This window comes from Globicephala melas, chromosome 13 (genome assembly GCF_963455315.2).
Source record: "Globicephala melas chromosome 13, mGloMel1.2, whole genome shotgun sequence".
Taxonomy (NCBI): domain Eukaryota; kingdom Metazoa; phylum Chordata; class Mammalia; order Artiodactyla; family Delphinidae; genus Globicephala; species Globicephala melas.
This window is the reverse complement of record NC_083326.1, coordinates 3,806,512-3,820,806: the sequence shown is the minus strand read 5'-3', so window position 1 is coordinate 3,820,806 and position 14,295 is coordinate 3,806,512. Positions and strand designations below refer to the sequence as shown.

At 41.4% G+C, this 14,295-nt stretch overlaps 1 protein-coding gene across 2 annotated transcripts in view; it reads right to left on the bottom strand.

The window, feature by feature from the left end:
* Positions 1-14,295, bottom strand: part of KATNAL2 (katanin catalytic subunit A1 like 2) — an 88,538-nt gene that overhangs the window by 9,136 nt on the left and 65,107 nt on the right. For both annotated transcript variants that reach the window (XM_030867868.2, XM_060310553.1), the window contains 2 exons: positions 10,417-10,508; positions 8,146-8,256 (listed from right to left, as the gene is read on the bottom strand). In XM_030867868.2, the coding sequence (XP_030723728.1) occupies positions 8,146-8,256; positions 10,417-10,508 (203 nt within the window). The remainder of the gene's footprint in view (positions 1-8,145; positions 8,257-10,416; positions 10,509-14,295) is intronic.

The window sequence follows — 14,295 nt, the reverse complement described above, 5'->3', positions numbered from 1 at the left end:
AAAATATGACTTTTATAATGAACATGTATTATTTTTCTAAATAGCCAAAATGGTGAAAATGATTTCCCTCTTGGGGAAAAAAATTACCACAGAAGGATACAAAGGCAACAAATGATAGCAAATAACCAAACCGTTTTCACCATTAGGGTATATACAGAGATGATAGTACTTACGTCACAGTGGTGAAATTATGAGTAGTTTTTCCCTGATTCTCAAATTTTCTGTAAAATGGTTATGTTAATTTTATACTTTTTAAAATTTGGTTTTAGAATTACAGTTCACATGTCAAGCTGCACCCTGTTAAGATAAAGTAATGCCACAGCAGGCCAGGCTGCAATCAGTTTATGTCTCATGAAACCAAAAAACTGAGAAGGTGTGAATGGGGCAAGGGCAGGGTTACTCCTAGTAAACTCCTGCCCAGTCAGTCCTGGGCCTGCCCCGCTGCACCTACCAAATCCTGCACCACACACTTTTTTCCTGGTTGTGTCAGAATCACCCATCAACCACATATGGAGGGTCATGAACTTGATATCACTGCACAGGTTAGTGAAGCTTTGTATGGAGAGAAGCAATTTCAAGCAAAGCAATTTGACCACTGGTAGGCACGGACATACTATTGCTAAAAAAACAAAATTCAAATGAGTAAATTTAAAGATCTAATTGGCTTTGTTCAACGATTCAGGAATCCAGGAGCATCCCATCTAGCAAACAGAAAGGAGCTCTGAAGACACGTACAAAATGGAAAATGTTTTATAGGCAGAAGGAGATGCAACAAGAAGCAAAGGGTGGATTGTTTTGGGTAAGGTCACCTTCTTTTGGGGAACAGCAGAGTCTATCCAGTGGATTACCTCACTAGTACTGACCAGGTAATTCCAGACTGACTGGTTAAGATTACATTCCTGGGAGAGGCTGAAACTGCTATTAGGTTAAGTATTGAGTCTCAGTTTGATGATGTGGGCTTAGAACAAGTGACTTCATTTGGGGCCTGTTGTCCCTTTTTTAAAATGATAAAAGATTTTAAAAGCCTGAAAGCACGATTGAATGCTATTGCAATGAAAGATGCAACTATCAGATCAGAGTGAGTTAATGCAAACCACTGTTTTCCGAAAGGTTTTCAAATAGAACATTGGTCTTATGAGATGCTCCTTAAGGAAGGGATTCTGGGGTCAAATAAATATGGAATGTACTGCTTTCTCATAGCTTTTCTTGGAGAGTCACAACACACAATAGCATCTTAAAGGCACTGAGAACTCCTGCCAGGGTGGAAATCAGTTGAACTGTAACTCAGTATCTCTGAGTTAAATCAGATCCCACTAGATCCCATTTTTTGGAAAGACCTGTGGGGAACCATTCTTGGAGAAATGTTGATCTAGAGGGTAATGATAGTCAAGGCACGAGGCCAAAAGGTAGGACCTCAGAGAGCACAGCTTCTCCCTAGAGCCCAGGAGACACATGGAGCTACTGCGGAAAAACCCAGGGTTATGTCTGCTGACCCCTTCAATGACATGTATACACGTCTATAGCAATCTCACGCCAGACAGGAGAGAGCCCATATGAGAAGAAGTCAGTTTACACGGGTACATTCTTCCACATTACCAGTGCCAGAAGCTCTAGGATCTTATGCTTTCTTTACATATTAAGATTTTTTTTTTTTAAATCCAGAGTGTGGTCATACTAGGTGGATGATTTTTAAAAGGGATAGTGAAATGTCTAGCCCTTTTGCAAATAACAAGGAAAAGATGAGTTTCAACACGCTTCACACATACAATTTTTATACCTTCTTTGTACAAACTATCATCAAGTTTAGTAGACATCTAAAGATGGCATTTGCCTTAATAGCCCTGTTCAGTATTTTGTTTCCCTCTGTACTCCTAGGCCTGAGTTTGTGAATACTCAACAATACTAACTGTGCTTGTTAAACATTTCTTCCATGGCTATTACTTTAAGTGGTAATATTAAATATGCAACATTCGTTATTCTTCTCATTGCTAATTTACACATCAAATGACACAGATGAGCTGTTATTTCTTGCTTCCTTCTTGTCCTTTCTGTGATGCTATAGATCAAGGAAGGAGGTCCTCGGAGGAGAAGCACTGAATAAACCAAGATGCTGCACGCCACCTCACTGCTGAGAAGGGAGAAAATGACTAGCCCTTTGAGACAGAATGGACTTGTCTAGGGAAAGTGATAAGTTAACAAGCAGTAGGTGATAGCCTAATGCCTTGGAAGATGCTGTAGATAAGAAATACCACTAACCAACCATAAAGAATTTCTTTGGGGATTTTACGACTGGATTTTTACATAGTTTGGTATAATTTAGTTATTTCCCCAACAAGCATAGATTGCTTGAATCAGATAAGTTTATTCCCTCATCTAAGACCCTGAAGCCAAAATAAAAGTCTGTCCCAATACTCCTTTTTTTTTGGTCCCAATACTCTTGATAAAAATATACTATTTCCTAATTTAAGGACTTGGACAGTATGTAGCAAAATACTTAAAAATAAAAACTATGCCCTTTCATACAGCAATCCTACTTCCAGAAATCTGTACTCAAGAAATAACTAGATGTTGGTCAAAGATTTTTATTCAAGGAAGTTCATTTCAGTGTTATTTATAATAGAGAAAGTTGGGAGCATCATTTATGTTCAACAGGAAAGGAATGATTAACTAAATTGTGGTATATTCACATGTGGGAATTTTGGGCAGCCATGACAAAATCCAATTTTCAAGGATTATTTAATGACGTTGGAAATGTTCTTACTATAATGTTAAGTAATGAAAGCAGGACCCTGGTGGGAATACAAAACGTACAACCTCTATGGAGGGAAATTTGGCAAAAATCTCTACTATAATTTCATGCACATTAACCCTTTGACCCAGCAATTCTACTTCCAGGAACCTTCCCCAAAGATACACTGGCAAACACGCAAAGTGATACATGCACACCATTACTCACTGCAACATTACTTATAAGAGCAAAAGAGTAGCAACAGCCCAAATGCCCATCAGTAGGTGACTGGGGTAGATTATCATATGAACAAGATGGAATACACGCAGCTACAAAGGGAAGGAGGGAGAACTTTCTGTACTTATTTGGAAAGATCTCCAGAACATTTTGTTATGGAAAAAATAAAAATACAGAACAATTTCTATAATATGCCGCTTTTTGTGTAAGTAAACCAAGTTCAGTTATTTTATGGAGTTCTTAAAAAAAACTTGACAGTTTATTTGTGGAGGATGTGACAGTCTGTCTCTAAATAATGTCTTTCTAAATAATGTCTGTCATTCCTTCCATTAGTCCAGTGAGCCTCAGCCGGGGGTAATTTTGCCCCCCTCCCTGGGGAACATGCGGCAATGTCTGGAGACCTATTTGGCGGTCACAACGGGGGGTGATGCTACCAGCATCTAGTGGGGAGAGACCAAGGATGCTGCTCAGCATGGTACAGCGCACAGGAGGCCCCACAGCAAAGAACTCTCTGGCCCCAAATGTCAAGAGTGCTGAAGATGAAAAATCCAGAATTAGCTCTTCCATCTTAGTTATGCCAGGTCTGTACCATTTTCTTCATCAAAATGTTACTGTTATGATAGGTTTGGTATTATTACTGAAAATTCTGTTATAGTCACAAATATAAAATATATCTACATATTAGGATAAAGTGAATAACAATTATATTAATGTTGTTAAGAACTAAAATGTTCACAATTAGAGAAAAGACACAAATATAAAATCAAATAATTTAAAAACCTTGTAATCTTAAATTTGAGTGGTAAATATTAGTATGAACTCATCATTTGCCTCTTTTTAAAACTAGGTATGTATTTCCTAGCTCTGCCCAATCAAAAGGCCAGGAAGCAATGATAATCCAGTAGCAAGGAACACCCATAACTGTGAGACTGTGATCTCTAAATATATTTCCCATTAAAGGGAACCAGGGCTCTGTGAATCAATGGCTGATTCCAGGTCTGGAGCAGAATATCAAATTGAGCCTGGGTCACCTTGTGCAAATGACAAAGAAGCTTGGCCCTGCCACACCTAACAGAAGGGGAAGCTAAGAAATAGAATCCAAAAGTTGGGGTTCTGTTATGAAAGTAGAAGGATGAAGTAAATATTGGGAGGCAGGGGCTTCCCTGGTGGTGCAGTGGTTGAGAGACCGCCTGCCGATGCAGGGGACACGGGTTCGTGCCCCGGTCCAGGAAGATCCCACATGCCGCGGAGCGGCTGGGCCCGTGAGCCATGGCCGCTGAGCCTGCGCGTCCGGAGCCTGTGCTCCGCAACGGGAGAGGCCACAACAGTGAGAGGCCCGCATACCGCAAAAAAAAAAATATTGGGAGGCAGTTATCAATCTCTGCCACAGCAGCATGGGGGCTGACAATCAGTCTCTGGATCTGCCCTGTCCAGCAGAGTAGCTGCCGACCACAGGTGGCTACTGGGCACCTGAAGCAAGGCTAGTCCAAACTGAAGCGTGCCCTAAGTATAAAGTGTACACTGGATTTCAAAGATTTAGTATGAAAAAGAGAATGTAAATATCACAATAATTTTTATATTGATTGTATATGGAAATGATAGTATTTTAGATATATTGGGTTAAATAAAATATGTTATCAAAATTGCATATTATCTGTTTCTTTTGATAATTTTTAACGTGGCTACTAGACATTTTTTAAGTATGTGTGCTTCACATTATATTTCTATTAGACAGCGCTGCTCTAGAAAAACCAGTTACAGGGTCTTCTGAAAGGCTCGGAGCTTGGGAAATGGGACAGACATGGGAAGTTTAGCAAAGGCATGGAGAAAGAGGAACAAAAAATTCAGAGAGGGAGGGAGGGAGGGAGGGAAGACAGACTAGTGGCCACAGAACAGAAGAAAATATCTACAAATCTGATAGAGGATGAAACAAATCTTATAACTCAATAATTTAAAAACGGACAAAGGATTTGAAAAGACATTTCACCAAAGAAGATATGCAATTGGCCAATAAGTACACGAAAAGATGCTCAATATCACTAGTCATCATGGAAATGCAAATCAAAGAGAGGAGATACCACTGCTCATCCACTAGGATGACTATAATCAAAACGACAGAGAATATCAAGTGTTGATGAGGATGTGACGAAACTGGAACTTTCATCCATGGCTAGTAAGAATGTAAAATGGTGCAGCCACTTTGGAAAACAGATTGGTCGCTCCTCAATTAAACATAGAGTTACCATAATAATTGCACTCAGAGGTATAAAAATAGGCAAATCTATAGAAACAGAAAATAGATTAGTGGTTGCTTAGTGCTGGGGGTGGGAGATGGGGATGACTGCTAATGGGTACAGGGTGTCTTTTCAGGGTAAAGAAAAATATTCTAAAATTGATTGTAGTGACGATTGTATAATCATATAAATATAGCTAAAACCATGAATTGTACACATTAAATGGTGAATTGTATGGTATGTGAGCGATATCTCAATAAAGCTGTAAAAAAAAACTAATGATGTTATACCAAACAAGTCATGAGATCATAGTGAGAGAGAGAGAGAGAGAGAGAGAGAGAGAGAGAAAGAGAGAGGGAGGGAGGGAGGGAGGGAGACTGACTCATTGGTTACCACTGGAGGTTGCTAGGGCACAACTCATGACTCTAAAAATCAAAGAGAAAGAATTCTGATTTTCAAGTATGAACTACATTTCAGGGTAACCAAATAACCCTATTGGATGGGGCAAAGTTCTACGGTAGAGAATAATTCCAGCTATCAATCAGAAGGAATGATAGAATCACACCTCTAGTGAAATAAATGATTCAGGCAAAGATCATCAATGGATGCTACAACCATTGACGGGAACTATAGAGCAGAGGAACCTGGCTGACACACCTGAACCCACTGATCAATCTTGGTACCACCACAGGTGGGACAACAGGGCACTACATACTTCTGCATGTGATGCAATGTGATGTACTCAGCATCATGTATGAAGTATGTCGCAAAAAATTATATTAATCCTGAATCGAATCTAATCAATCTAACTTTTAGTCTAGAGTAATTATAAGGGCAAGAAGAACTAGCTAAGTATTACCATGAGCATACAGTGAGCCACATCCAGAAAGTTTAGACTCTGCAGGACAACCTCCCTAGCAATCAAGTCAATAGCAAGTGGGGGAAAAAAAGAGGGAGTCTGTTCTAGATTAAAAGATACTTAAGAGAACAACTAATTACAAAATGCAAATCTTGTTTGGTTACCAGTTCAGTAAACCAACTGTAAAAAGACATTTTTGGAACAATATGGGAAATCTGAATATAAACTGGGTATTAGAGGATACTAAGCAATTACTGTTAATTTTGTTGGGGTTGATAATGACACTGTGATAATGTAAGAAAATGTCCTTATTTTTTTTAAAGATGTATGCTGAAGTATATATATGTGAGAAATAACATAAGAATCTAGGATACAGTTTAAAATGTTGCGGCAAAACGAGAGGAGGCAGCAATAGATTAAATCAATTGGGCAAGATGCTAGTTATGGAAACTAGAAAATGGTGGGTTCATTGTGCTCTTTTCTCTTTAGTGTTTGTCTAGAATTTTTCATCATAAAAAGTTTTTTTTTTCAACCCAGCGACATTCAAGAATGGGTAGGACTTACCGGTTCCCAGATATGCTGAAAGGATGCAATCTGTGATGTCAAGGAATCCAAGCTCAAAAGCACATATGTATTTGCCATTTGACATGAGGAGAGGCAATTCTTTCAGAAAAACCCTTCTAGGCTTCTTTATTTTTGATTGCTTACTAGCTTTTTGTTTTTCCTCTCTGAACCATTTTATGTGAGGTTTCCCAACAACTGATCACCTCAGGGAAACTGCGGCAGCACTATAACCTCCTCAGCTAAGCCCAGGTTTCGCTGGGAGGTAAGGGCTCTCTATTCCTCCCTGCGGGGCACAGCCCTTCCCGGAGCCGTGCACGAAGCTGTCCAGTTTTCACCCACCCTCCTCAGCTGACTCTCACGGTCCCCCTGGGTCATAAGTAAAGAGGTTATGATCAACCCTCTTTCAAACAGGTGAAGGAATGGAGATTCTTTCTCTAAAGGACTTCACCACCACATTTAAATGATGGTTCTCTGTGTGGATTCAACTTTAACATTGTGTGTAAACACCTCTCTCTTCACAATGTAAAATGCTGATCACCTTAGCACATTAGAAAAGTCTTATAAATTTGAGAAGAGTTGAAGCTGGGCTGAAATTATGAATATAGTTAAAATAACAGATTACACATGAACATCATCACCTCTTGCCAGTGACGACTTCCCTGGGAGCCTAGATGATCAGCATGCACGGGCAGAAGGGTGTCTCTTTTCACCTTGGAATGTAGAAACAGAAATGGACGAGGTAGGGGGAAGGGGAAGAGTGTCACGAGTCCCAGCTCTGCCGCACATAGGATGTTGACTTTGGGTGGACTGACCTCCCTTGACCTTGGTACCCACTCTGCAAATGGCAAGAGCAGCATTTCCTTATCTGGCTCCTGTCTTATCTGCAGCTCAAAAGAAACAAGGTATGTGAAAATATTCTTGTAACTATAAAGGGATTATAATTATTTTTTAAAATATTCTCTCCAAGTAGATATTATTTTTCTCTAGTCAACATCTCTTATTTCCCAATTCTGCTTCTAGAATTGGTCTTAAACTACTCTGGGATACAGTCTGAATAACAGACTCTGAGAGTAGATTATATTTTCAATTAGATATTATTTAGCTTCCTATTTACTGCGCAACATTAAGGTAAAGATTTTCCTCCCAACTTAAAGTTTAATTTTAACATGTTAAAATCCAAACATGTTATTTCTGGAATATTCTTTGAGTCCTGCAGATTTTAGCATTTTACAGTTCTCTGCCAAACCCCTGCTTAAACACATTTAATAATTTGGCTTTAAACTCAGAGTCTCCATTTTAAATATTGTCAGTGGTAGCCCTGACCTATGTTCCTTCTGTTCAGGCAGATTCTTTCACGGTACAAGTAGCAAGGATTGAGGACTTGACCAGGAAAGCCTTCAGCTTCATCTTCCAGGGCTGGAACCAAACAAGAGGACTTTTCCTGAAGTGCTCAGTATAGTATCTTCATCTGTACTCAGTGGCTCATGAAAATGCATTCAGAATGTACTCTCTAGATCTCTTACCATGGCAGGTTGGAGGCTGCTAAGACAAACACGAGATCCTCGGAGCGGGCCAGCCCATCCATCTGCACCAGTAACTCAGTCTTCATCCGCAGGCTTCCTTCGTGCTCTCCCCTAGAGAAAGACGAGAAGGTGAGATGCTCCCAAGAGGCAGAGTCTTTGCTTTCATGACCAGAGTGACACTCATAGCAAGGACTCAGTGACGGCAGACCGGGTTCCCTTCTGACAACTAACCCCTTCCCTGCCGCATTCTCAGGAGCTACTCATCCCAGGGTTGGAGAAAAGAAGCAATTGGTACTACTTTCAAACAGTAACAGAAAGGAAGTAAATGAATATAATGATGATATTGAAAAGAAAAACAAAGGTTGACAATGAACCAGAAAATAACCGAAGGGGAGACAGTGGCACTAGTAGATTAAAAAAGGCAGCCCCACTGTGTCGACCTGCCGTATCATTTACCCTTTTAAAAAATGGCTTCATTGAGAATAATCCTTTTCATTTATATAGCAGGCATGAAAGTACTTTACACACACTATTTCTTTTAGTATAATGTATGGACATAAACTGTCCAAGAAGAGATGAACCACAACACAATATTTCATTCTCTTCTAATAAGAGACAAGATAAGGACACGGAAACTAGGCTTTCCTTGCACAGCAGAATAGAGGCAGTTTTCTGTGCAAATTCATCCTCTGATTTTCCCACCACCCTCACTGCTGAGACCCTCCAGCCAAGAAAGAGGTCACTACACCATAGGACATGCACAATCAAAACTGGCTCAAAGTCCTGACCAGCTCCAGCAGGCTCTCATGTAGATCAAGTTAAAAGGGAAAAAAAGTGCCTTTCTAGCACAACACAACATTCAGTTTCTCATCTCTGCCTGTATATGGTGGCAGCCCAAATTAGGCTTATGGGTTTTTTAAGAACTGTGCCCCTTTCTATCTAAGAGGAAATATAAATATCGTTATATATTTATCTAGCATTTACACATAATTACTATTCTTTTAACATAACATGACCCCCAAAGTCTTCAGACCACCTGCCCTTATTCCTTTATCCTTTGAAGACTCTCGTTTTAGTGTTTAACTTCCAGACAAGGAAACTGACACACTCAAGGCTGGTAGATGAAGTTTCCAAAGTAGCTCAATCAAAGCTGTGGAGGGCCCTGGGGATGGAGATGGGCAGAGTGCATGTAAGGGCGAGTGTCACTGCAGTAAGGCAGGCCAGGAGCACAGGGCATTGCAGAGGAAGTGACCACTAGGGCGGCCTGGTGGGCTCCCAGCCAGGCCCCCGGGCAGCTGCCTGTTCCCGCCAGGCCCCCTTTGGAGAGGCAGATCACCTAGCCTGGGGCTGACTAGCACCCATGAAGCCATAGAAACAGTTGCATTTCAATCAACGACATGAATCCCATGCATCTTGGATGCATCTTGATGGTTGTTTTTCTCTGCTGGGAAAATGGTTTTTAATAAGTAAAATTTCATAAATTATATTCTAGTTATACTTCCAACAAGATAATTGTTTACTTTTTATTAATATTAGTTCTGCCTTGATGATAGACCATTAGAAGCCATCAATAAATGCAGCTGTGTTGAGTTTTCCCTGAGAGCTGTTTTTTCAAGCCAGGGATACCAAGTTTAGTAAAAAGTTTCAAAGAAAAACACCTCTGATGAAGACAGAAAGGTGTTCTTAAAACACACACACACACACACACACACACACACACACACACAACCTCATTACAGTCTGAGATGTGTTCTGCCTGCTGCAGACATTAGTGGACACTTAATCTTTAGAGATAACATATGTGACATATTTAAAATCGGTCCGGCTGAGCCACAGTCTGGTGTCACAGAGAAGTGGCGGCTTCCCTGGCCTCACACGCCTTGTCCAGGGCTGCCTCTCAGGGCTTAGCCCTTGGTAGCCCCGTTCCCCCCAGGCAGCCCCTCTGGCTCCAGGGGAGGTGTTCATGGGGGGCTATTTGGAGCCAGCAGGATGGTTATGGCAGCCTGGGATCAGGGGCTGGGTGATCTTCAGGCCTGAAATCCACTCTGTGGGGAAAGGGCAAGGGAGAATTACACTTCCTCTGGTTATAAAAACTATTTAAATCAGCTATTCAGTTAACATGATCTAATTTAAAGACCTTTCCGTGTGTCTGCAGAAAATCTGTGGGCTTATTAATAGGCTCATTCTGCTGGTAAATGTCGATGGGCTTCCGACCGTCAAACACACTTACGAGAGGGGAGAAGTGATGACCAAAAAAACCCTGTCTGTTACCCAGGAGCCGTGCCTCTCTGACTCATCACTGACTCCAGCTCGTCCAGGAAGATGGTGGAGGGGGCGTGATAGCGGGCAAGTTCAAATAACACCTGGGTAGGAGAAAAGCAACCACTTGTTAATTCATATACTTAAAGTTCTCAGATGCTCCCAGAGATTAAAAGCTTAGGATAGCTGTAATATTAAGCATTTATGCTTCACTTTGTTATTTCACAATAACTTTATAATCATTACAGTTACTTCTCCCTAGCACTACCCCATGGTCCAATTATTTCCATTTACCACTTGGTAAAATTACAGCCAGAGAGAGTAAGTGGTTAGCTCAAGGTTATTAATCATAGGATTTCCCTGGTGGCGCAGTGCTTAAGAATCCACCTGCCAACGCAGGGGGACACAGGTTCGATCCCTGGTCCGGGAAGATCCCACATGCCGTGGAGCAACTAAGCCCGTTCGCCACAGCTACTGAGCCTGCGCTCTTAAGCCCACGAGCCACAACTCTGAGCCCACGTGCCACAACTACTGAAGCCCATGCGCCTAGAGCCCGTGCTCCACCACAAGCAAAGCTACCGCAATGAGAAGCCCATGCACTGCAATGAAAAGTAGCCCCCGCTCGCCACAGCTAGAGAAAGCCCACGTGCAGCAACGAAGACCCAACACAGCCAAAACTAAATAAATAAAAATAAATAAATTTATTTTTTTAAGTTACTAATCATAAATGGGAGAGCTTAAGATAAAACTCAGTTCCTGAACTTTGTTAGTTAGTTTGTTAGCTAATTTGTTAGTTAACCCTTGAGACCCCCCGCCAATAACATGTTCCATATGGACACAAAAGCCTTGGAATACGTAAAATCAGTTAATAATTTTTTTTCCCTTACCACTTAGAGACAATAAGGTTATTCTCGGAAGGAAGAACTGCAGAGAAAGGGTAGAGTTCCGGTCATGGGCAACAAAGCCAAAGAATTTTGCCCTTTCTGCTCACCAAATTACTCCACGGGGTCCCCAACACTGCTGTTTGGTAGGCTCAGGTACTTGAAGGCAATTCCCAATTGAATAAAATGTTCCATTCCATAATAAAATATTATAGACTGAATAAGAACAGGAAAGCAACCAGCAAAAGAACAGCCATAAAAACAAAATCAAGAGCTCTAAAGGGAGATGTAGTGGTGATGAAAAGAGTATAAAAAACTATACCTTTTTTTAAAAAACCCTGAAACTAATCTCTTGAGCACCATATACAATTCTTCCCTGGTTGATCAGAGAAAGCATTAGAGACAGAGAAAGCATTAGAGACTTAGAAAAGTCTCTAAAGAAAGCATTAGAGACTTAGAAAAGAAAGAATTAGAGACTTAGATGTTCTTTAATAGGCATAGGAGATTTACTCTCTGTGTCACTTAGCACTAGCAAAGCATCACAGAATAAATAAGAGGGGAAGGGCTCAGAAAAGGCCAGATTGTGGTTTTCATAGTAGTAGCAGGTCGTCCCTTACAGGCCTCCCTGTCACTGAATGGGAAACTCCTCACCTTCACTGCTGCTTGTGTGTGTGTGGTCCCTCTATGCTCATGCGCAAGTGTTTTCCTTTCACAGAATCCTATTTCTGGCTCAGCCCAGTGAGCTTAAGAGAACAGTGTCAATGCCGGGACACTCATCACAAATGTTTTTTAGACACAACAGAGACCAACTCATTAGCAGCAGGTAATTTGTCTTCCTGTCACAAAAGGAAAAGCTCAAATATACCTGGTATTAAGGATGATTACAACAGCAGCAATCTACCCAATGAAAAATGGCATATTAGAACACTTTTACACGTTTTTAAGGAGCTCCCCAAAGTGCAGAGAGACCAACAGCCTCGATAAGACCAAACATCCTGCTGGAAGGAGAACCACGTCTGGAGCCTATGTCTCCACATGGACCACACCACTACCCTTCCACTGCCAGAGAATATATAGAACCCTGGGTAAGTGCTTGGGAAGCATTAGTCTAAAATTTTCAGAAGTTCTTGGAGGAAGTTAAATCACACAACTGGGGGAGGGTGGAATGTTGAAAGATGTGAGCAGCAACAGGTGTGTGCATTTGCTAAAAAGACCACTCAGCTACTCAATAGCATCCACTCCTAAGAGACATGAACATTAGGAGGGGAGGGAGAAACGTAACCAAGGGCTCCCTATAAATAACTCTTTAACTGGAATAGAAAGAGAAGCAAATGGTAGGAAAGCGTCTCTGATTTAGGGGAAGGCCTTGAAGGGCTTTCTTTATCTGAAAGCTTCACTGTAAGAATCTTGACAGCATGACCAAGGTTTTCCAGGTGAGGCTCTTTCCAGGAGCTCAGAAAATAAGAGTAATTTCTGAAAGAACAGAAGATAAGATCCTTCCAGATTAGCATTAGCAGAGTTATCTGGTTTCCTTTTTTTTTAAATTAATTAATTACTTTATTTATTTATTTATTTACTTATTTTTGGCTGTTTTGGGTCTTCGTTGCTGCATGCGGGCTTTCTCTGGTTGTGGCGAGCGAGCGGGGGCTACTCTTCGTTGTGGTGCAAGGGCTTCTCCCTGCGGTGACTTCTCTTGTTGCAGAGCACGGGCTCTAGACTCGCGGGCTTCAGTAGTTGCAGCACGCAGGCTCAGCAGTTGTGGATCATGAGCTCTAGAGCACAGGCTCAGTAGTTGTGGCTCACGGGCTTAGTTGCTCTGCAGCATATGGGATCTTCCCGGACCAGGGCTCGAACCCGTGTCCCCTGCATGAGCAGGCGGATTCTTAACCACTGCGCCACCAGGGAAGTCCTGTTTTCCTTTTGAATTATTTTTTAATATCCAAAAAATGTATTTCATAGAAAATAAGAAATATGAATATCTTCTAAACCTATAGAAAGATGCTCAAATTCATTCAGAATGAAAGAAATGCATGTTTGAGCACTTAAATATTACTTTCACTATCAGACTGGCAAAGATTTTTAAATATGGGTATTACATGGTGTTGGCCAGGGTGTGAGGAAGCAAACACACACACCACTGATGGGCATGTAAGCTGGTGCAACCCTGTCGGCAGGGAATTTGGCAATCAGTGGTTTTCTTTCCTTCTGACCCAGCAACTCTACTTCTAAGAAATTGTCCTACACTACACTATATGCAAAGACACGTGTATAGAAAGACTCTTCACTGTAGCTTTCTTCATAATAGCAAGAGACTGGAAACAACCTAAATGTGTATTAAGAAAAGATTGGTTAAACACGTTTTGGTACAACCATGCAATGAAGTGTCATGCAGACATATTAAAAACATGTTCTGTCTATCTATAATAGTGTGGAACAATATCCAAGTTACATTGTTAAGTGTGAAAAAACCCACAAGGTACAGAAGAGTATGTGTGCTATGTTCCTACTTGTATCTTAAAGGGAGGGAGATCGAGATACAGTTGTTGATGTTAATGTAGATATAAATAAATGTTCTGGAAAGCAATTATAGTAGTTTCCTCCAGGGAGAAGGCTCAGGGGTCTTTTTTACTATTTTTTTCAGAAAGACTACTTTTTTTTCTTTGGCTGCATTGGCTCTTCATTACTGCACCTGGGCCTTCTGGCTTTCTGGCTTTCTCTAGTTGCGGCGAGTGGGGGCTACTCTTCCAGGGGCTCCTCTTCGTTGCCATGCATGGGCTTCTAATTGCGGTGGCTTCTCTTGTTGCAGAGCACGGGCTCTAGGTGCGCGGGCTTCAGTAGTTGTGGCACACAGGCTCAGCAGTCGTGGCTCGCAGGCTCCAGAGCACAGGCTCAGTAGTTGTGGTGCACGGGCTTAGTGGCTCTGTGGCATGTGGGATCTTTCCGGGCCAGGGATTGAACCTGTGTCCCCTGCATTGGCAGGTGGATTCTTAACCACTGCGCCACCAGGGAA